A 25148-nucleotide genomic window follows, 5' to 3' on the forward strand; every position below is an offset into this window, starting at 1 on the left:
ATCAATAATGAGAATCAATGGCAACGATTCTCATTATTGATTTCGTTGATGAAAATTGAGTGAAGGATGAAAATCATTTTCGTCCCTGAAAAACAGCCAAAAACGAAATGAACACTGACTGTACTAAAAGCTCCCCTGTGCTGAAGGAATCAGTTTGCAGCGGTCATTGCACACAGCTTGGGGGCCTCCCTGACCAGCTCAGTCTGCACCCATTACAGACACACAGAGGAGCTGACACTCGGCTCTTCTGCACAGGACACAGCACAGCTCTCCAACCACGCCCCCTCATCCACCTACTGACCAATCACAGCGCGCTCATCGCTTTCCCCGGATTCCTCTGACGTAAGGCGCCGCGCACGCCGCTGGGAAACGTAGTTCGCTCTCCGGGGAGAGAGAGTCTCGCGTCATGTGACAGCCTGACCTCCTGTCAGCTGTCACGTGACGGGCAGTATGGCTTCCCCGTGTGTCAGGTAGACCGGCCGCCGATGTTGGTGACCGGGAAGTCGGGCCTGTGAGACCGGGGAGAGGGAAGCAGCGGCTTGGACATGCAGAAGATCAAGTCTCTGATGACCCGCCAGGTGAGGGGAAGGAGGAGCCGCCATGGTCATTATGGGAGGGGGGAGGAGTGCACCTGTCAGGGGCCCACTTTAGGGATGACAGCCATTTTAATAGCAACAAGAGGCAGCAGAATAATTCTTCAAGGAGCTGTAACATGACTGATGGGCAAGGTGTATGGCTGGGGACAGGCTCAGTGTGCAATATGGCTGACTCTAGTGTGTAGGGATGACAGGTCCTCTTGAAGGAAGGTGTTTTGATGCACATGATGATGATGATGGTGGTGAAGGGAAGGACCGTAAAGAGACCCTGTCATGGCGCAGAGTATCCAAGGTCAGGGATCAGCAGCCTGCGGCTCGCCGTGTCAGCCGGAAGATGGTCACATGACTTGGAGTGGCCCCTGCTCTGTACATATACAGCGCCGCAGCCATAGGCCGAGATGGACCGCTTACTATGCCACTCTGCGCCCATGGCTCACACGCCGTCATGGCGATTCAGAGAGACCCACCGTGAGAAAAGCCCTAAATACCCCAAAACATTGGTCTCCTGGCCCTCACTTCTTTCCTGCCGAACTAAGCTGATTTTGTATTCATATAGTGGTATGCCTTTGTTGTTGTTACTTTTACCATCTGCACCTCTATATACAGTCATGGCCAAAAATGGTGCAGGAATTGGGGCTGATCTGAGGGTGGAGGTGCAGTAATTGGGGGCTGATCTGGGGGGTGAAGGTGCAGGAATTTGGGGCTGAACTGAGGGGTGAATGTCCTGGAATTGGGGGCTGATCTGAGGGGTGAAGGTACAAGAATTGGGGCCGATCCGAGGGGTGAAGGTGCAGCAATTGGGGCCGATCTGAGGCGTGAAGGTGCAGGAATTGGGGGCTGATCTGAGGTGTGAAGGTGCAGGAATTGGGGGCTGATCTGAGGCGTGAAGGTGCAGGAATTGGGGGCTGAGCTGAGGGGTGAAGGTGCAGGAATTGGAGGCTGAGCTGAGGGGTGAAGGTGCAGGAATTGGAGGCTGATCCGAGGGGTGAAGGTGCAGGAATTGGGGCTGATCTGAGGTCTGTGGCCCACTATTGTTCACTGGCACAGCAGTTGTCCAATTCTTGTCTTTTGATCTATTGTGAAAAATGGTTGCCGACCCCTTCTGTAGGCTGACAAGGAAAGTGCGCCATTGCCGTGGCTTCAGCCTGTGCAGCGGTGATGTCTCGGGTTCCTGTGGAGTAGATGGGCGCCGTTCTCCAGTTATTGGAAAGTTACCCGCAGGACATTATGTACTCGGCAGTTACAGTATGAAACTCGACATCAGTCTGCAAATGTCAGTGTGCACTCCCCACCACCCCGCCCAAACTTACAATGAATGCCTCACTATTGCCATGACAATTTTGGGTCTTGCAGTGTGCCACCTCCGGCCTTTTGCTGATATCATCTGCAAATCATAAGAACATGCAGGTGCCCTCTATACATACCGCTCCTTCATTTCACTGGGCCAACTGAGTGCTGTGGGGTAAGAAGGCCGATGCTGGCATCTTTTGAAAATGCTAGCTGCCTGGCCTTAGCTGTGGCATTCGTGCCTTATTACTTTCATTGACTTTCATGTGCCCCTGGTAGTTTTGGCACTGACTCTAAGCTGTAGAGGGACTATAAATCTCAGCAATACATTATATAGCAATGCTGAATACCACCAGCTATAGAGGAGTACAAATCTCAGCAATACATTATACAGCAATTCAGAATAATACCATCGGCTAGAGAGGACTACAGATCCCAGTGATACATTATAGAGCAATGCAGAATGGCCACCGGCTATAGAGGACTACATATGCCAGCTAAGCATTATACATCAATACAGAATAATATAAAGCTACATACTCTGTGCTGCTCTGGAGTGCCGGCCTGATGTCTCCAACAGGAGGGCTGTGCGTGTCTCAGGAAGGGCTGTGCGGGGTCTTAGGTGAGATTGTAGTCCATCACAGGAGTGAGCTTGGAGCGGTGACTACTTTACAACAAACAGGGACCATGGGGAACAAAAGTAGCCACCCTCCAGAAGGAAGGACAGTGTCAGCACCAATTCAGAGATGATTTGAGGATCTACAGCCGAGTGATACACAAATAAGATACATTTTTAAAGGGACTTGAATGTATTTTTAAGATTTAGCTCCTGAGTTTAGTGTCACTTTAAGCAGATTTCTTCACTTCCTTACAGCTCGTTGGACTGATTTCCTTGGAATTGCTGTTTCACTACCATTTTCATCAGAATATTTGCGAAAGTGTTTGTTACCGCCATTTATTTAGAAAACGAAGATTGCTTCTCTATGTGGACATAGGGAGAACGTTTGCATTACTTTATTCTACTGCATGCACAGCATCGCTTTACCTCAAAACGCACACACGCCGAGAGGTGCATTGTGGTGCCATTATTATTATTACAGGTATTTATATAGCGCCAAAAATTTTACACATCGCTTTACATAGTTGCACATTCACCTCAGTCTCTGCCCTCAAGGAGCTTACAGTCTAAGGTCCCAATCTCACATACACCTAAACAGGTGTATACATACACACATATACATACACCTTTAGGCCAACCTAAACAGGAGCCATTTAGCCTACCAGCATGTCTTTGGAGTGTGGGAGGAAACCCATGCAAGCACAGGGAGAACATGCAAACTCCTTACAGATGGTGACATGGCCGGCATTCAAACCAGGGACCCCTAGCACTGCGAGGCAGAAGTGCTGCTACATATAAAGTTGAACTAAAGCCAAGACATTTTTTTTTTAGTTGTGGATAGAGAAAGGGAGGATTATAAACCCTGTCAGCTTTTTGTGTCCCTTCACTTCCTGTGCAACAGCCACAACAGGAAGTGAGAGGAAATCCCTGGTGGGCAGCAGGGTCACCAGAACTAATGTTCCCTTTGCAAGGTTTCCCGTCTATTCTTGTTCTGGTTACTTTTTCCCTTTCATTAATAACAGTCATCAGGACAGATAGAGAGGGTGAATCTCCCTGATGGGGAAACGGACGGCAACAAAAACCTGGCAGGTGTTCTAATCCCTCTCCAATCACAAAAGTGAAACACAGTCTCCCCCTACTAAGTTCCATATAAGAAAACTCCCTGTTAACCATACAAATATAGTAAATCTAAGAGGGATCCCGTAAAAGGTTCAGGTACCTAGGGCTGGTCTACAAATCTTCCCTATAGGATACATAAATGAGCAGTTCCCCAACCTGGATGCATAGAACCGGAAAAATTGGTCTTAAGGTCCCCACACACCTTACGATAATCGTACGATAATAGCGGGAAATCCCGCGATCGTACGAATATCCTAAGGTGTGTGGAAGCCGTGCGACCTCTACTACTGTAAGGTCGCACAACTTTTAACTTATGAACATGTTCGAAAACCCGCCGAGCATCGTACAATGTTCGGCGGGTGTGCAGCATGTTCGTACGATAAAAGCCGGATGGGCCGTTCGGCATTGCGGTCATCGGAAGCCCGCCCCTCAGGGGGGCGCGGCTTGCGATCATCGCAAGTACGATCTGCCTGTCCAAGATAGCCAGATCGTACGTTTTCTAAGTACCTTACAACCATCGCAAGACAAAAGTCTTGCGATGGTTGTAAGGTGTGTGCCCAGCCTTAAGGAGCACAGCCTGAGTAGCGAACAAAAGGACCTCCAGGACAGCTGGGGTTAATCATAATGCAAACGACCTTCTAAGAAAGCAGCAGGTGGGAGATGAAATTGGGAAAATGAAAGAAAAGGAAAGCAGTCAGAGTTGAGAAGGAAAAAACACGGTCAAGAAAGTAGAAATGATGAACAACATCCCCCCCTCCCGGTCCCCAAAACTGAAGTGAAGCGAGGAAGTGCTTCACTCCGGAGCAGCTTGCAAGAGGGAGCAGTATTCCGATGTGAGGTTAAATTTCGGGCCAATAGAACCATATCCTACAGTACTTGGCATGTAAACCCCTACTAGACGAGACCAGATCCTCCACGCGCTCCACCTCTCCCACCCAATGGAGCCACATGGACACCGTTGGGGCCCTGCCTGTCCTCCTCAGCTCAGGGATACAACACCTGGCTGCATTCAGAAGATGCAGAAGAATAGATTTCTTATAGGATCGCTTAGAAATAGAATTATGATGTATGAGGAAAAAAGCCCGATGCCACAGAATCTCCCTATTCGTGAATTTGCCAAGTAAGTACTTAAACAGTTGACATCCGCGGTGTTAAACCCCCTTCCCGGCCATTTTTCAGTATTCAGCGCTGCGGTACTTTGCCATTTATTCCGTCATGCAGCGCTGTACTGAAATGAATTTTATACCCTTTTTTGGGGACAGATAGAGCTTTCTTTTGGTGGTATTTATTCACCACTGGGGATTTTATTTTTTACTATATTAAGGAAAAATTACCGAAATTTAAAAAAAAAAAACAGTTTCCCCTATATTAAATGATAAAACATTTATTATTACCCAATTTTTTGGTAAAATATAAAAGATGGGGTCACGTCGGGTAAAAAGACACTAAACATGTCAAGCCTTAAAATTGCGTGCGCGCGCAAAACCTCAAAAAACGATAATACCCAAAATTGGCCCTAGGCGACGCTTTAAAAGCTGTTACCGCTCATCAGTTTAGTGTTATCAGTGATTGATGGCCCTAAAATGATTGCTCTCACTGCGACGTTCGCGGCGATATGTAACATGTGTAGCGCAATTGTAATTTTTGCGCGCTGGGGCACCGGACGCGTATTTACGTTTATAGGCGCGTAAACGTGGGGGTGGGGGAGTTAAACATTTTGGGGGGGTTTTTTCCCCTTTTTTTATATGTGGCTTTTATTTTATTTTATTTTTTTATGTGTTACTTTTCTTTATTTTTATTTATATTTTTTTTTTTGCACTTATTGTTATTGCTATTATATAGGGGGATAACAATCCCCCTATATAATAGCAAAGGCACACTGACAGGTCCTCTTTATGGAGACATTAGGGGTCTCTAGGACCCCTAATGTCACCTGTGGACCCCAAAAGAAGCTGATGAAGCAGAGATCTGCTTCATCAGCTTCTTTTCTCTGGCTATAGCAGCCAGATGACTGACAGGTGAATGCGGAAGTGATGTAATACACATCACTTCTGCATTCACAGCCCGGAGGGAGATCAGCAAGGAGCTGATCTCCCATCCTCTTCCTCCTGACGCCCTCCGAGCCGGTCCAGGGCCGCAGATGGGGCAGCGGATCTCGGGATGCTAGGGGGCGCGCGCAAGCAGAAAAAAAAATGCCGTCTGGAGACGGCAACCCGCCATTGCTGCAGTGCCGTCCCTCCGTTTTTTTACAACGGGCGGACGGCAAGTGGTTAAAGGAGAACTATGGAGTCAATGCTTGTCTCCATAGTTCTCCTAAGGGTCACGGGAGGACAAAAAATAGCGTCCTCCTGTGACTCAAAGCTCAGTATATCGCGAGCTACAGCTATGACATTACTGAGGAGATCCACCCAGCTGCGTGATTGACAGCTGGCTCTGCCTATCTAAAGGCAGAGCCAGATGTGCCCGCCCCCTCCCCCGTTCGTTCCACCAGTCAGCGCTGGAGGATCGGAGCGGGAGGGGGGAATCCCTGCAGAGAGCCGTGAGTGACAGTCATCTCCTCTCTGCAGGGAGATGATGGAGAAGCGCGCGAGCAACGGTATGTGTTCGCTCACTTCCCCGCCTATTGATCCGACCTGTGATAGTGTCATTGTCACAGGTCATCTCGAACTATGAGGTGAGTGAAAATCACTCACCTCATAGTTCTCCTTTAACCTCAGACCAAAAGGGGGCCACCTTGGGGCAAGACCAAAAGATTTGTAATAGGTTGCCCAGCGATTCGTTACAACGCCAACAGCCATTCGGTAGAGAGGGAACCATGGAGTGCAGAAGCTAAGGGATTCTGTACCACCTAGTCATTTAAAACCAGATTCCTCGAAACGCGTATGTATTAAAGGCTTGCAAGTGAAATAGACGAGTTCTTTTAAGTTATAACCCAACATTTTATTTTGTTTTACATGCAGTGGGGAAGGGTTGAAGACTCTGTCAGGTTTTTGATTGCCATCTGTATCCCTGTTGGTGGGAATTCCTCTCACTTTAAAACAGGAAAAGACCGAAATTCTCTTTAATAGTGACACAGACAAAAACATTTTCATAAAGCCAGGAAGGGTTAGGATTTCAGGTAAGATCAATAGGTTCATCCTGCAGGACTTCCCATTTGGGTTAACTTTTGAAACATTTCAGCAGTTGACAGGGAAAGGTTGTAGAACATCGGCAGAGTATTTCATGAACTTTGTCAAAAATAATGGCAAGATCTCTCCTAGAACTTTTTTTTCTTCTAATCAGTGCTTTAAAGCGGACCTTTACACTCAAAAATCAAATTCTCCCAATGCATCCCTCTACGTATGATTAATAATAACATAGACAGCAGGTGTAAAATGCTGTGATTGTGAAATACTGACACTTGCAGAGCATTCACTTCCTGCTTGGAAAGGGCAAAATGACGTCAGTTTGCCAAAGCAATGCACACTGGGATTGGCTTGTCATCAGCAGAGCATTGCTGGGAAATCTCACAAGATCTCAGGGAAAGGCCTTTTCCTCCCCTGGGATGATGTGCATGGTCACATGTCCTAGTCACATGTCTAGTCACATGTGCCAGAAATCCAGGAAGTAATAGGAGAGCTGGTAATCTGCCCTTAGTAGACATGGCCACTGTGAGAATACTGGTGTGACGGACCCCAGGTACCCCGACTGGGTACCTCCGCCAAAGAGCGTCTCCTGCCCGCCAAACCCCACTCTCAGCCAGCAGATTCGCAGTAACCAGCCCCTAACCCCCAAGCACGAGGCAAAACATGTTGAAGGTTCAACATAGAAAGAGCAACTCCTTTATTAAAACACAGGACATTCACTTTAGAGACACTGGGAGGGATACAACCCCTCCCTTCCCACTCATGACAAACACAGATAACAGATTACACAGTGAATCAGACATTTACATACACAGTCAAACAGTACAATAGGGTGAGCATCGGATAACAGGTTTGGGGGGGGGTTTGAGAGATATGCAACTTATATACAACTGACTTAACTAAGTCTCCATTTTGACTAGACAAACCATGTGGCCAAGTCCTTGTCCTCCACCATTTTAAAACATATATTTCCCAGAGGGCAACAGTCACTGTCTGCATATAAATGTACATTTAGCCCCAAAAATCTCCTGTTGTCTTGCTGGGCCATAATCGGTGGGAAGGAGGCCAACCTGCAGCCCCCTCCAACTAGCACAGTGACGGTGCAGTCCGTCACAACTGGGTAGGAAAGAGAAATAAGATCTGCAAAGAATACAAAGCCGGCAATTATCTAGAAGTATGTGTTTTGTAGATTGTCATTTCTAAAGGTGTGTTTGTTGTAATTTTAAAGATATGGGTGAAGCTCCGCTTTAATAAAGTTGAAGATTCACATAATGTTATGCAGAATTGTACCAGCTAATCGAGTCCCGGTCGTCGCCTCGTGAATTTGAAGCTTAATAGGTTGGCATCGCTGATGATCATTTCAGATTGCCAGATTAACTATGAACGAATTGGTTTCTGGAACTGGTCCCGGGAATTAGGATCCAGATGGTCACCGTGATGTCAGAAACATTTGGGTCCCGTCAAGTAAAGGACGCAGAGCGCTATCAGTCCAAGATATTTTAACTTGTGCCGAATATTTGGCATTTCATTTGTTGATACGCTGACGTCCCCAGTTGCAGTTCATGTAAAACAGTTCTTGATAATTAACATCTTCAAAACGTAATGTCCTCCGCGCCGTTGCATATGGACAGATGATGTGATCTGTTTGGACGGCACCATCCCAATCAATATAGCAGTAGTACAATAAAAACATTCTAATCATCATCTGTATGAAAGTCTCGGCTTTACAGCTCTCATATTCAGCATGCAGACATATATGATCTATTATACTTCTATATACTTCTAGATAATTGCCGGCTTTGTAGTATTTACATAACTTATTTCTCTTTTCCTCCCCATTCTTCTCACAGTGGTCATTTGTACTGGCACATGTGACTAGGACATGTGACCATGCACATCATCACAGGGTAGGAAAATGCCTTTCCCAGAGATCTCATGAGATTACCGATGAGATTTTCCAGCAATGCTCTGCTGATGTAACCTTCCCAGGATGCAATGCTTGGGCACAGATTACATCACTAATGCCCAAGAGGACCAGGAAGTGGAAAAACAGTAATTTTAAGTAAAAGCAAAATAAGTTTATTTAACCCCTTCATGACTGAGCTAGTTTTCAGTTTCTGTTCATAAATGACTGACACGCTTTTTACATTTTTGCTGTGTGATTCTTCCACAGCAGTAATATACTTTCTTACTAAACGTACCCACTCATATTGTATATTGTTTTTTAGAGGACAGATAGGGCTATATAATTCTATCAAACATGTGTACTTCACTCAGTTTGAATAAAATATAAAAAAATGAGGAAAAAAAACTAGAAGAAAACACTTTTTTCACAAGTTTTGATTATTATTTTTTTTAGAAATTTGTTATAATAATTATAGTATAAAAAAATATATTTATATATCATTTTTGTTTTACACTTATTTTTATTTTTTTTACACTTTGTAAAAAAAAAAAAAGTAAAAAATAAATACTTTTTTTTTTGTCAGTTTATATCAAGCAGTCACTATGACTGCTTGAAAAAATAACTTTTTTACATTTTTTTTGGCTATTATTAGGCTGCTCCAAACTTATGAACAGCTAATAATGACCTTAGAGACTGATCCTGACAGCATGTCAGATTCAGATCTCACTAAAAGGTCTTTGATCGGCCCAGACGATCAGAAGGATAATACATTTCACTCAAAGAGATACATTTCACCAAAGAGATACAATGTATCATAAACATCAAGCTATCAAAACGAATAGCAGAGAGGTGACTCTGCTACCTCTCTGCTATTTTCAGCTGTCAAATACGGGATCGTTATTTAGCGGTCCCGTATTTGCATGTAACGGCTTCATTCTTTCATTAATGAAAGAAAGAAGCTTTTACAAAAGCTTAACTATTTCATTAATGCATGCCTCAATACTGAGACATTCATTAATGACTGGTAACTGCTGAGAATCAGCGGTTACTGGCATTACAAAGCCTGATATAACTCGTCACATACAGTATACCTCTCCCATCACGAAGGGGTTAATAAATGTAAGATGATTTCATATCAGCATGCAGAGTTGCATGCTGATGTGATTTTAGTAGGGATTCACTGATACCGTTTTTTCGGTATCTAGTATGAGTTCTGATATTTTGCTTTCGTTACTCACTGATACTGTGTACCAGTACCGGTGCTTCGGCTGGCATGGAGCCAGTTTCCCTGACAATCGGAAGCTGGGCAGTAGATATTGACCCGCCACCCGGCTTACTGATTGCCCGGGAAGCCGGCTCCACGTTGTTTGGTTGGCTCCATGTTCCCTTACAGCACTGCCGGTCAAAGGAAAACTTCCTCTGACCGGAAGTTCAGGTATCGGGGGTAGGTATTGGAGCATTTGGGCGAGTACTCTGCCAAATACTCTGTATCGGCCCCGATACCGATACTAGTATTGACACATCCCTAATTTTTAGTGAAAGAGGGTTAAAGTCCGCTTTAAAGTCCATCTCCAGGAATTTTCTTTCTCAACAATGGGGGCCTCCAGCCAGCTTACACAATTAAAAAAAAGCAGCTCAGGCTGGAATACTTCCTCTGTTTGTTGTCATAGGATGTCATCAGTCTTCCAGGTTGGGGGGCGCCCTTGAAGGGTGGATGGAGTTGGGTGTTAAAGGCCAACTCCAGACAAGAAGAGATTTTCTGCTTGTTTTCTATTCTTTGAGACACGCGTCTTCTGGATTGGAAATGAAGGCAGATCACTTGATTGGGACACATACAGCAGTAAAATCCGGCAGTTCTAAACCTTCCCATCTCTACTAGAAAATATATTTTTATTTCTGTGTTTTCGGAGGAGAGCTATCCCCTCAATTCATGTTCTGTATACAGGAACACCCATTAATGGAGAACTAATGGGGTTAGGGCTTTTCCCCATAGTTCTCCTTAGGGTAACGGGAGGACACAAACTAGCGTCCTCCCATCACCCTAGGCTCAGTATACCGCGAGCTATAGCTTGCACTATACTGAGACGCCGCAGCTGAAGCGGATCCCGACAATTATGTCTGGATCCACCCAGCTGGCTGAGTGACAGCTGGCTCTGCCTATCTAGAGGCAGAGCCAGCTGTACCCGCCCCCTCCAGGAAGAGCCCTGGAAGAGGAAGCGGAGTGATTGTGTGTAGGGCGACAGTTTCACTTTAGCGGGGTGTTGTGTGCGACCAGGCTTCAGAATACACCCTACGTATAGATGTGACAGGAAACCTGGTCTAAAACGTGGGCTATGCCTTTAATGTTCACTATTGCAGATTGTTATGATGCTCAACAGGTAAAGAGCTGTGCACAGTGTTTTCATTGCAATAATCTTGTCTCCTCCGTTCATTGAAGGACACAGGGAACAGATTTTATGTCACGTATACTGCATGCCTTGATATGAGCCAAAAAGTACAGCCGTAACACCATCACAGTTATCGTTGGCTGTGAAATGTAGCTGTACCACGTAGTCTACCACAGTAATGACCCATAGTGCAGTGGAGATGGACACAGAGAGGGTAAACCATTATTCTGGGCAATGGCACATATACACTATTGCAGGAGCAATGGGTTGCAAGTGGTTGAAGAGCAAGCTAGAGCATTGGGAAGGTATGTAAGTCTGATCTGAGGTATACAGTAACACCCATTAAATACCGTATTTTGCGTTCCATAAGACGCACCGGACCATAGGACGCAGGGAGGTCCAGTGCGCCTTATGGAGCACTCGACAGACCTTAGCTTCTGTGACAGAAGCTGTGATAGAAGCTGCAGTTAGTGACCGCTGAGAGGTGGCGCTGTGATTACAGCGCCACGGTCTCAGTGATCACACAGAGCAGACGAAGAACGTCCGTTCTTCGTCTTCTCTATAGTGATCTCGATCGTCGTCGCCGCTGCATGGTTTTAATACAAGTGATCTAATCATATCACTTGTATTAAACGAGCAGTGGCTCCTACTGTACATTTAGCTCTGCTTTAGAAGGGCTAAATGTACAAGAAACTGCATGTCTCGGGATTCGCTCCATAAGACGCACGCACATTTTCCCCCTCCTTTTGTGGGGAAAAAAGTGCGTTAGATAGGAAGAGCCCTGGTAGAGAAAGCAGAGAGATTGTGTGTAGGGGGACGATTTCACTTTAGCGGGGTGTTGTGTGCGACCAGGCTTCAGATTACACCCTAAATATAGATGTGACAAGAAACCTGGTCTAAAAAGTGGGTTATGCCTTTTAATATTCACTATTGCAGATTGTTATGATGCTCAACAGGTGAGGAGCTGTGCACAGTGTTTTCATTGCAATAATCTTTTCTCTTCCGTTCATTGAAGGACACGGAACAGATCGTAGATCATGTACTGTAGGCCAAAGACTAACCCTACGGTACCCCATCTACAATCTGTTCCCTGTGTCCTTCAATGAACGGAGAGAAAAGGATTGTACGGTGAGTACAAAAATCCTATTTTATTGCTAATGCATTCAGCACTACTGTAGGAGATGCTCATTATATCAATTTGCTTTATCCCTTTACAATGTGCACATTTGGAACGATCTGTATCACATTAAAATGTCTCTGCTTTTTTTTATTGTTTGTCATCTGTATTGGAACATATTCTTCACAAAACATAAAGTGTAAAATGCTGCTCACCCTGTGTAATCTATGTGTAATAAGTCTTTGGCCACTCAGCCAGTAATAATTTTGGATATCAGCAATGCGCGCAGCCTTTGTGGCAGTAAAGGGGGTTCTGATTTCAATCTGCTGAGGAGCTACAAGTCCCAGAATTGCTGATTGGTCAGACAGGAAGTTCCCCAAGAACCGCATTATTTCAGGTCCATTCCACCCCCCAGGCACTGTGTGTGTTTTCTTGGCCTCATGTGAGAACATTAAGCTTTAACTGTTTTTATTTTTATTTTAGGGTCTGAAAAGTCCACAAGACAGCGTCCATGATCTCAGTCCGGTTGAAAACTTTAGAATTCCGTCCAAGGTATTGTACAGTCTTTATGTTTTTATGTCATGTATTCTGCATGCCTTGATATGAGCCAAAAAGGACACTCGTAACACCATCACAGTTATTGTTGGCTCTTTAAATGTAGCTGTACCATGTAGTCTACCACAGTAATGACCCATAGTGCAGTGAAGATGGACACAGAGAGGGTAAACCATTATTCTGGGCAATGGCACATATACACTATTGCAGGAGCAATGACTTGAAGGTGGTCGAAAGAGCAAGCTAGAGCATTCAGAAGGTTAGGAAGTCTGATCTGAGGTCTATGTATACTTGACTTTCTTATTTTTGATGGTGTGTGTGTTTGTGTTAAAATCTGGTTATCCTGGGAGAGGAAGGGTTTAGACTGTAGACAACCCAGGGCTCTGGTGCTTTGCATAGTGCTGTCAGTCTTATGCTGTGGACATGCTTACAGGAGAGGAAAGCACAGGGATTATCTTGTTAGTTCTCCTTCATTGTGCAGTCAAGGGCGTGGGCTGATAACAAAACTATCCTTCAAGCTGAACTGAGCTGGCAGATAAAAGAAGACACAGGTTATTACAGTTATGTATTCATTCATATCCATACCACACTGGTGATGTGCATTCTGACAATATTTTATCTGGATATGTCTGATTTGGATAAGTGTGTCATTTCACTGACCATGAAACAAAACATTGGGAGAGGTAAAGCACATGGTATAGGAGCTGGTTGAGTAGGAAAGAGAGGAGGGACAAGGTGAGCTGATCAAATAGCGGAGAGATAGACAAGGTAGAGTGTAGATAATGCTGGACAGGAGGAAGAGGAAGGAGATGAGTATTATCTGATCATGGACAGTTGGGGAAATATGTAAACTGGGATTGAGTTTTGTTGGTGGGCAAAGGGGAAGACAATTGTGGCTGGGCGGGAGGGAGGTAGAGGGGTAGCTGATCTTTGACAGGTGAGTGAATGCAAATTGTAAAATGTTGCTGATGGGTCTAGAGGAGAGCCCAGTGACAGCTGATTCTGTTCCACTTAGAGAGGATACAGTGGCGGTCCCATCCTGTGGAAATTCATTCCTTTACTTCTGATAATGTAGTAATGTCAAGATCGGGGAGTTCAAAATGCCAGACAGATTGGAACACAAAAGCAGGGAGAAGCCAGCAATCATAGGACTCGGAATAGAGCAGAATTAACAGGCGCAGACATGATCAGGGTGTAGCGAGGACATTGTGAACAGTGACCGTAGAGAACTTAGTATAGATAGTGAGGGAAGAACAACCAGAGAGTGTAGTGTAGACATTTGGGGAGGGGGGGAGTGCTAGAAAAAGCAGTGGGGATTGCTTCCTGGTGATGAGGGAGCATGGAGCCAGCTTCTCAGCCAATCAGTAAGCCAGGCAGCATGTAATGACTCACCGCCCGGCTTTCTGATACAGGAAGTTCCATTATGGGAATAGGCATCGGAGCATTTGTACCAGTATCAGTGTATCCCTAGTGTGTGTACATACATACATACATACATACATACATACATACATACATACGCACGCGGTATATAATGTTAAATTTATTTTTTTGGTATTTGTACACCCCATATACGTGGCACTTCAGAAATTGGTCTATGTGGTGACAATATATTCGCTGCTCAGCACACCAGGAAACATGAAGTATACATTTGGTTATGAATCAGTTAATCCGCACCTTATCTTCCATGTGGTGGTGGCGGCAGTTGCTTACCTTTTGCTCCTCTTTACTTCTATTACCTCTGTGATTTATTGCAGTGTACTAATGATAAGACTTTATAAAGGTTAGTATACAGCTGGATGCTATTTTTCGATGCTTCCATCAGCTTTGCCGACTTTCGAACATGTCCCATTTTTTTTTCCCCTTCACTCTATGTCGGATACATAAAAGCTTTAGTTGCCTTTTGGCATCGCAGCGCGCCGCATAACAATTCTGGCCGAGTTACAAGTCTTTGAGAGTAAATAGTATTTTCTGTCTCGTACTAGCAGGCGGTCATAATTACTATCTGTCACACGGATGCCATCAGACGATATGCAAATTCCATCTGCAGCTTGAGCGTCCATGCCTGGGGAAAACGAAGGGAATGCATTCCAGTTAATTAATTTAACGAGAGTAGATTTTCAAATTTTTTTTCTTCTGTCCTGTGCAATGAGAATGCGATTTGCTGTGAATTAGGCATTGAGACTTGTATTAGCGTGCAGTAAACATCGGTAGTATTTCAGTGTCTGAGATACTGTATGTTCAAATGTAAAAACTTGTCTAGTAATCACTCTACACTACAGACTAGAGCAGTGGTTCTCAACCTGTGTAACCTCACGACCCACATTTGTCCTTGGTCATTAAGGCTGGGTTCACACCTGGGCGTACGTAATATGCGCTTGTGCCGCGCGTTTTAACCGCGATTTGCGGTAAAAGAAATGCGCAACAAACGTGCGTTTCAGAGGGCTATCCGGCTGTGTACCTACGCACTGTAAAACGCCCAGATGGGAACCATGCCCATAGGCAATTATTGGTTTTCACATGTTGAGCGCTTTACAGTGCGTAGGAACACGCTGTAAAACGCCCAGGTGTGAACCAGGCCTAAGTCATGACCCAAGTCGCCCAGCACTGGAACGCACCGCATTGCAGTCAATCGATCTGTTTTTAACGATCCACCCATTCTCCCTACCGTACAAGAACTTGAGTAGATCCTCAGCCTGGGGTCCAGTGTGGGCTGCTGTGCTGTGATGGAGCTCCATCCATATGTGCATTGTTGATACAACTCCCTTGCATGCCCTGTAGAGGTGTGGGAGCCAAAATGTGATGTAGGTCCAGTCCAGGCACCTCTATAGGACATGTGAACGAGCTGTAAGCAATGCACATATGGATGGAGCTCCATAACTCCAGCCCACCCCACCTCAAGCTGACACTTGGCTCCGGGCAGCATATGTTGAATGGCTGCTTGGAATGGGAACTGACAGTGCTGCGCTAAGGGGAGGCTGAGGACCCACCAATTGAGAACCAAGGGACTAGACCAGTGGTGGCGAACCTATGGCACGCGTGCCAGAGAGGGCACGCGGGGCCCTCTCGGCTGGCACACGAGCCCAGGTTCGGGCCACCTCTAAGAAAAAGTCAGACCGTCCCGGATTTTTTTACACAACGTTATTGCTATCACATAGGGGACTAAGAAACCCCCTATGTGATAGCCAATTTACATGGCAGGTCCTCTTTATGGAGACATCAGGGGTCTCCAAGACCCCTAATGTCACCTAGGGACCCCTAGAGAAGCCGATGAAGCAGAGATCTGCTTCACCAGCCTCTCCCCAGCTTCTGAAGCTGGAGCGTGACAGAGGAATGCAGAAGTGATGTAATATACATCACTTCCTGCATTCGGGGACTGGAGAGAAGAACAAAGGGAGATTGTGTACCGATCTCCCTTTGATCTCCTGTCACAGAGGAGCCGTGTCGGTCCCGGCAGCATCGGGCACAGCGGATCTCGGGACCGGCAACGGCAGTGACAGCTGCTCCTATACAAGCGATCGGGCGTCCCCAGAGACGCCCGATCGCTTGAATGTAAAGCTGCCGGCCGTGTAATTACAACGGCCGGCAGGGAAGCTACTCGTCGGGCTCCACCGTCCTCTCGTCACAGACGAGAGGACAAGTGGATTTTTCAAGCCCTGCCGATCAGCCATAATTATGACAACCCGTCTAATATTGAGTAGGTCCCACTTTTGCCACCAAAACGGCCCTGACCCATTGGTGCATGGGCTCCACTAGACCTCTGAAGGTACGCTGTGGTATCTGGCACCAAGTCCTGTAAGTTACATAGTATTTGAGGTTGAATAAAGACTCAAGTCCATGTGTGATCTTGTTCTTAGGAGTACCTGTACCCCTGTATGTTATGGTCTCCAAGGAAATCGTCCAAGAGCTTCTTGAATGACATGAGGCGGGGCCTCCATGGATCGGACTTGTTTTTCCAGCACATCCCACAGATGCTCATTCGGATTGAGATTTGGAGACATTGGAGGCCAAGGCAACACCTCAAACTCATTGTTGTATTTCTCAAACCATTCTTGAACCATTTTTGCAGTCTGGCAGGGCGCATTATCTTTCTGAAAGAGGCCAATGCCATCAGAGAATAAGATTTCCATGAAGGGGTGTATTTGGTCAGCAACAATGTTTAGGTTGGTGGTACATGTCCACATGAATGGCAGGACCCAAATTTTCCCAGTAGAACATTGCTCAAAGCATCACACTGCCTCAGCATAGTGCATCCTGGTGCCATCTCTTCCCCCCACACAGCATGGGCACCCTGACCGGTCTGCGTCTATGCAGCCCCATACACAACAAACTGCAATGCTTTGTGTGTTCAGACTCCTTTCTATCAGAACCAGCATTCTGTTTTTAACAATTTGACCTATATTAGCTCTGCTGTTGGATTGGTCTACACATGCCAACCTTCGCTCCCCATCAATGAGCCTTGGTCATCCATGATCCTGACACTGGTTTTCCTTCCTTGGACCACTTCTGGTAGGTCCTGACCACTGCAGACCGGGAACATCCCACAAGAGCTGCAGTTTTGGAGTTGCTCTGACCCAGTTGCCATCACAATTTGGTCCTTGACAAGGTCGCTCAAATCCTTACACTTATATCCATTTTTTTCTGCTTCCAACACATCAACTTCAGGGACAAAATGTTCACTTGCTGCCTAATATATCGACCCACTTCCAGGTGTCATTGTAATATATCCCCCCCACTTCCAGGTGTCATTGTAATATATCCCCCCACTTCCAGGTGTCATTGTAATATATCCCCCCACTTCCAGGTGCCATTGTAATATATCCCCCCCACTTCCAGGTGCCATTGTAATATATCCCCCCCACTTCCAGGTGTCATTGTAATATATCCCCCCCACTTCCAGGTGCCATTGTAATATATCCCCCCGTGCCATTGTAATATATCCCCCCACTTCCAGGTACCATTGTACTGAGATAATCAATGTTATTCACTTCACCTGTCACTGATCAGAATGTTATGGCTGATCGGTGTATGTTCTTGTTTGTGCAACTATTGACTAACCAGGTTGCGGCAGCAATAAAATATCAGCCACAGAGGGAGTACATTGATGAGACAATCAGGTGACAGCTATTGTGAGAAGAGGCAGCAAAGCAAAAACACAGGGGAGCACAGCAAAGGAGAGCATGGTCTGAGTATGTAATGACTAGACCTAGATGTGTCATTTGCACATCATTGTCTTGAACTGGCTTCATTATAATGACAGTAGGTCATGTCTATGTATGTGAGGGTGCCTAGGCTCTCCTGTACCTGTATGTGAGGGTGCCTAGGCTCTCCTGTACCTGTATGTGAGGGTGCCTAGGCTCTCCTGTACCTACAGCCTCATAGCTGTATATCTGCAGCGTGAGATCTCAGGCACTGCTGCCTCTAAATGCTAGTCTGGGGAGATTTGGTGTGAGATTTGTCACTACTGTGCTGCTCACTGCTCTCCTTGCTGGAGGCTCAGACATGGTGAAGCAAAGCCCTGCCTCTACCAAGATGGCCACCTCCACACATAGACACAATGCAGAACAAGGCATGGTAAGTCGGTAATGAGGAAAAGATCAGCTGCAGGTAGAACACAGGCAATACTGGTGACTCGTCTATTGCACAATGCTTGCCTTGTTTTGGGTACACCTTCCAGAGTTCAGGTCCTCCTTAAAGGAGAACTATGAGGTCAGGGCTTTTCCCCATAGTTCTCCTAAGGGTAACGGGAGGAAACAAGCGCCCATCACCCAAAGCTCAGTATACCGCGAGCTACGGCTTGCGGTATACTGAGACGCCGCAGCCGGGACGGATCCCGACAATTCTGTCTGGATCCACCCAGCTGCGTGAGTGACAGCTGGCTCTGCCTATCTAGAGGCAGATCCAGCTGTACCCGCCCCTCCCCCGTCTGTTCCGCCAGTCAGCGCTGGAGGATCGGACAGGAGAGGGGGAAATCCCTGCAGGGAGCCGTGAGTGACAGTCACAGCTCTCTGCACGGATCGGATCGAGAAGTGAGCGAGCGACACTATGTGTTCGCTCACTTCACGATCTACTGAGCCGACCTGTGACAGTCTCATTGTCACAGGTCGTCTCAGATTATGAGGCTGAGTGAAAATCACTCGCCTCATAATTCTCCTTAATGAAAGCTGCAGATTTTGAAAGATTGAAGTCAACTCCTGAAATTACATCAACATGGTCAAACATACACAAGATTCTAGGGATTGGATTTCCATGACACTTCATACAAACGGCCAGCAGGGGGCAGTGTTGCTTCATGGATCGGCACTACCTGCGTGTTCTCGGCAGATCACATTCTCTTTATGTATTTCGTTGGAACAATTCTTTAAAACCTCCATTTTTTTTTTAATTTGCATTGTTTTTACGCTGAGGTCAGACTTTGGGCTCTGGAAATAAATGATATAATTTAACATACCTGCAGGCTGTTTGCTCCCCGCTCTTTCATCACATTGAGAACCGTGATGAAATAGTAATTCAATTTTTTTGGGCTGTCAGGCAGTAGATGTTATGCAGACTTCAAAATCCCAAAAGTACAAGCTGGGCGCCAGAAATAGGATTGTCTTAAAGGTCAAATCCGCTACGTGCCTTTTTTTTTTTTTGTATTTAAAGAAGAACTCCGGGCAAAACTTAATCCAGCCTCTCTCCCCCTCCTCTGCAGCGGTTTAAGGTAGGGATGCGCTGATACCGAGTATTTGGAGGAGTACTCGCCCAAATGCTCCGATACCGGAACTTCCGGTCAGAGGAAAATTTCCTTTTGACTGGCAGTGCCTAGGGGAAAATGGACCTGGCTTCCTGAGCAATCGGGAAGCCGTGTGGTGAGTAATGACCTGCCTCCCAGCTTCCTGATTGGCCAGGAAGCTGGCTCAATGCTGATTGGCAGGGAAGCCGGCTACCTTTACTAATCAGCATCAAGCCGGCTGAACATCCAGCTCCTTGCTGATTGGCTGGGAAGCCGGCTTCCCAGCAAATCAGCTTGGAGCCGGTTTCCTGGCCAATCAGGAAGCTGGGACGCGGGTCATTAATGGCCGCCCAGCTTCCTGATTGGCTGGTAAGCCGGTTTCCCGGCTAATTGCAATCGAGCCGGCCAAACAACATGGAGCAGGCTTCCCGGGTAATCAGGAAGCCGGGCAGCATGCCCACTGCTTGCATTAGAAATGAGGGCTTTTGAGAGGAGTACTGTGAGGCATGGTGCTGTAATGTTTTCAGGAAGCGTCCTGATGGCCTCTTCCACCAGCCATAATCTGCCTGCATTACATAAAGAAGCACAGAGACCCAATGATGACATCACTGGATCAAGAATAAAATGTCATGAAAATAGAAACATTTTATTTATTAGTATGTTGACTAAATGTCAGCCTTAAGTTGCGCCTTTTTATAACACTTTAAGTGGCCGGGCAGCTTTTGTGTCTCTAGGAAACTTCCTGATGAATCGCTGTAATGGAGATGCTTGCGTCTGCCATGTCTGGAAGAATCCCGGGTTACTCTCTGACACAGAGCCAGCACCATGAACTCAGCTGTTGCCCCGCAGCATTGAGCGTGTAGTGATTACTCTTCATGTTCCAGACTTAATAAATCGGTTTATTAGTGTACATGTGTTCCATGATGTAGATCACAGAGCGAGCACGCTTTGTTCCCCCTTCTATGTAATTACTTGTCACTTTATCTCCTGGCTGATCTGATTGCTTTTTATCCACTGATAACCCCGAGAGCTTCTGTCCCTGCCGGACCCGTTCTGTCATATCGGCGGACCTCACACATCGAGTCCGAAGGAAGAAACGTCTGTGATCAGCCAATCAGATCTCTCAGATTAAAGGCATCAGATTTGAGGTGGTATTATGCAATATATTTAATAAGTAAATAAATGCACACACACACACAGCTTCAACTCTTCTGGGAAGGCGTCCACAAGGTTTAGGAGCGTGTCTATGGGAATGTTGGACCATTTGTGAGGTCAGGTACTGATGGATGAGAAGGCCGGGCTCGCCGTCTTCGCTCTAATTCATCCCAAAGGTGTTCTATTGGGTTGAGGACAGGACTCTGTGCAGGCCAGTCAAGTTCCTCCACCCCAAACTCCCCCATCCATGTCTTTATGGACCTTGCTTTGTGCACTGGTGCGCAGTCATGTTGGAACAGGAAGGAGCCATCCCAAAACTGTTCCCACAAAGTTGTGAGCATGGAATTGTCCAAAATGTCTTTGTATGCTGATGCCTTAAGAGTTCCCTTCACTGGAACTAAGGGGCCAAGCCCCATCCCTGAACAACAACCCCACACCATAATCCCCCCTCCACCAAACTTTACACGTAGCACAATGCAGTCAGGCAAGTACCGTTCTCCTGGCAACCGCCAAACCCACACACGTCCATCGGATTGCCAGACAGAGAAGCGTGATTCGTCACTCCAGAGAACACGTCTCCACTTCTCTAGAGTCCAGTGGCGGCGTGCTTTACACCACGGCATCCGACGCTTTGCATTGCACTTGGTGATGTAAGGCTTGGATGCAGCTGCTCGGCCATGGAAACCCATTCCAGGAAACTCTCTACGCACTGTTGTTGTGCCAATCTGAAGGCCCCACAAAGTTTGGGGGTATGCATGCCGAGGTGCTTGATTTTTTACACCTGTGGCCATGGAGGTGATTGGAACACCTGAATCCAGTGATTTGGAGGGGTGTCCCAATACATTTGGCAATATAGTGTATATTCTGTTTTAAGTTCTCATTGGAATCGAGGAACGCAGTGGTTCTGGTATTTGTTAGCAGAAAAGGAGATTTGGCAGATCGGTTGTGAGCAAAATGTTGTGAGAGGAAAAGTGCCAATCTGAAGGCCACACGAAGTTTGGAGGTCTGTAGCTATTGACTCTGCAGACAGTTGGCGACTTCTGCGCACTGTGTGCTTCAGCATGCGCTGACCCCGCTCTGTCATTTTACGTGGCCTACCACTTAGTGGCTGAGTTGCTGTTGTTCCCAGTTGCTCCTACTTAGTTATAATACCAGTAACAGGTGACCGTGGAATATTTAGTAGCCAGGAAATGTCACGGATGGACTTATTGCACAGGTGGCAACCTATCACGGTACCACGCTTGTAGTCACTGAGCTCCTGAGAGCGACCCATTCTTTCACAAATGTTTGTAGAAGCGTCTGCATGCCGAGGTGCGTGATTTTATACACCTTTGGCCATGGAGGTGATTGGAACACCTGAATCCAATGATTTTGAGGGGTGTCCCAATACATTTGGCAATATAGTGTATTTAATAAAAAAAAAAAGTATAGATAAAGAGAGAGACAAGCGGTTGGGTTTTTTAAAATTGGAGTTGCACTGTAAGATGTGCACAGATGACAACATGCTTAACGAGAACCTGTCATCACACCCAGGGCTGACCCTATGAGGCAGCTGAGGCGGTGGACCATCTCATTGGGTCAAGTCAGGGGTAAAGCAGAGCTCTTAGGAACCTGGGACGCTCTGGCCGGATGTGCGCCGCCGGATTTGTGCCGCCTCCCCCCTTCATGCACCATCACACCGCCGCCCAGAGTTCTTCGCATGTTGATAGGGGGGGGGGAGGGGTGGATGTAATCTGGGAAAAAAAACTATAAGCAGAATAAACTAATAAACATCATCTTTAAGTTGTTTTCCAGTAGCGCTCAGGGCTCTCTGTGTCTCTGTATTTTATCTTGGGACACATGGACCTGACTAGCGACCACATAATGCCTTGTTGTCGTGTTCTCTTTCCATTCTGTGTGTGTCTTTGAATATAAATTTTACATTTTGCTGAGGTCACTGCTTTCTTTGCAATATATTTTTACACAGACGAGGTGCAAGCACAACAGTATTTGTATGCACGAACACACGTCTCATTTCGGTATAATTGGAGTCTTATGTCAAAGCGGAGATGTTGACTGTTTTTGTCACTTTTGTATGTCTGCGTATAGAAGTCCATTAGGGACTGTTTGCTGAACTGACCGCATAACTGTGTAAATTCAGAACAACAACAACAACAACAATCATTTGTGTGAAACGCAAATCTATCTTGTTGATGGGCTTCCTGTGCCTGTAATAGTATTGGCCCAGCGCAGGGCTGTGAGTAGTGTAGTGGGGGCGGCGCAGACTCGGCATGCCTCGTACTACCAATCGGCGGTGGGAAGATTTAAAGCTGAATCGAAAAATTCTTCCTTGCAGTGGAGCTCCCTCTTCACTGCAAGGGATAAATGCTCAATTTTGCCTAGGGTACCCATAAAAAGTAGTGTTATGTACCTTATCCTTTGCTCCTGTAGGTACAGCCTTCCATGCGACCGATTTCCCCGCAGCCTCTTCTTTTCAGAGGCTGTGACGTCACCGGTACAATGCAGGAACAATACTCCTGCATTGTAAGTGAGGACACAGAGGGCCCATGCCCAACCTGGAGCGTCGGAGAGGTGAGCACCAGCAGCCAGGGGTGGAGGGATAAGGTAAGTAATAGTACTTTTTTTTAAGGGAACCCTAGACTAAAATGGGCATTTAACCCTTGCATTGCCTGAGGAAGCCCCACTTCAAGCAGGATTTTTTTTTTGTATGCGTGGAGTTCAGCTTTAGTGATTTTTTGATAAACATGCCTGTGTACACATAAGTATAAAGTAACCTAACTCTGTTTTTATATCAGAACTCCAAGTCCCCCCCAAAAACACAAAAACTATAAGAATTGCCGAAAACTTTTTCTCCTAGGAGTTTATTTTTTTAGTTGCACATGCGCTGTGCAGTGTACAGTCCCACTCATTCCTGGTATATGTAAGATGTCGAGAAATGAACCCAGTGTGGCGGGAACTATGTAAATTCTGTGCAAATGCAAAGGTGTTGCATTGTCAGTGGACACGCAATATCCAAAGAGGAGCGTCGTAGGACCCAGAGGTAACAGCAAATGAGATAGTGTTGGCAGGGGATGGAGCGGCAACTGGAGCCTGGATGGGTCATCACTGGAGGAAGGCACTCTTAAGTTTGCCACAATATGCAAGTATGGTGTGCAATATGGCAACAGACCAATCCTACTCAGTGGACTTTTAGTTTTACACATGACTTCCACCAGCATGGAGCCTGGCTTCCCGGGCAATCAGGCAGCCGGGCGGCTTGTCATCACCCGCCGCCCAGCTTCTTGATTGCCTAGGAAGTCGGCTCCATGCTGATTGGCCGGGAATCCGGCTTCACAGCCAATCAGGAATCCGGGAGGCGGGTCATTATGTAAGTTCCGGTATTGGAGCATTTGGGTGAGTACGAGTACTCGCCCAAATACTCTGTATCGGCACCTATACTAGTATCGGTATCCGTGCATCCCTAGTTGCATCACTGCAGGGGAGGCGAGTGTTGGATGGTTTAGTTCCCCCTTAAGAGACAAGACAACCATGCTGCTTGCGTTGAGGCACAATTCCTGATAAAATGTCAGTGAGCCATCCCATAAGCAAGAAGTCTCTTTTGATGAGTTATTGAGATGTATAAATACAAATAAGTAAACTGAGAGCCTTTAAAATGGGACAAGGAGTTTAAAGCTCCACCTGCTGATTTGCAATGTTCCATATTTACCTCATTTAAGAAAAAGTGTATATTTTTATTTGATTTAGCCCTGACCGGATTAAAAGAATAATAAACAATGCTATACATTCCTTTTTTAATGAAGGTGAACAAATTGGATAATTATCCTGTTATGTCAGAGGCGATTTTATTTTGTCTTGTTGCCGAGTTGCACCAGCTGATTGTGTATTCCTATAGCGCGTCATTTCATTGGGAGATGTCAGTCTTCCTTGCCGCTCTATTAGTCGGCGACAATGACATAAGATTGCAATCAAGTCAGTGAAACTCACTTTGAATAACTGTTTTACAACTCCGCGTGCTCAATTAGGCATCCTCCTGTCTCTGAAAGTGTTAAGGATTGGTATGAGTCACCATCGTCTTCCAGTTGCGGTTTCTACACACAGCTTCTTTGTCACAGGTCGGCACTAACTATGAGGATGAGTGCAAATCACTCGCCTCATAGATCTCCTTTAAGTGCATGCATGTTAAGTAATGTGTTCATTCAGCATTTCCTGGTATTCCTCACCTCTCATAGAGATTACTGTACTCCCCCTGACAATGCCTTCATCTGCTTTTGTCTCGAGAAGTACACTGCCATCTTTTTTTAGGCATCATCCAGGGTCATCATCTGCTTCCTGGACTGATATGCTGGCTCAGGGATAACACAGAGGGGCAGCAACAGTGTCTCGGGTTTCTAAGAGCTCTTAGAAGCCTATGATGCTCTGTATGGCTTCCCCCCTACTTGTTGACATCAGTTGCCAGGGAGCTGAGTAGGACGCTCTGGCTGGCATCCCGCTGAGCTCCTGGAAGCCAGTGACATCAGTGAGCTGGACGGGACCAGACAGAGAGCCGCTGACAGCTCTAACACAGCCG

General features: G+C 46.2%; 1 protein-coding gene across 1 annotated transcript in view; it reads left to right on the plus strand.

The window, feature by feature from the left end:
- Positions 1 to 403: 403 nt before the first annotated feature.
- Positions 404 to 25148, plus strand: part of VPS50 (VPS50, EARP/GARPII complex subunit) — a 147074-nt gene continuing 122329 nt past the window's right edge. Inside the window, exons 1-2 of the mRNA XM_018557585.1 lie at positions 404 to 578; positions 12640 to 12708. Of these exons, the coding sequence (XP_018413087.1) occupies positions 546 to 578; positions 12640 to 12708 (102 nt within the window). The 5' untranslated portion in view covers positions 404 to 545. The remainder of the gene's footprint in view (positions 579 to 12639; positions 12709 to 25148) is intronic.

Source organism: Nanorana parkeri, unplaced genomic scaffold (genome assembly GCF_000935625.1).
Source record: "Nanorana parkeri isolate BGI_ZX_2015 unplaced genomic scaffold, ASM93562v1 scaffold291, whole genome shotgun sequence".
NCBI lineage: Eukaryota > Metazoa > Chordata > Amphibia > Anura > Dicroglossidae > Nanorana > Nanorana parkeri.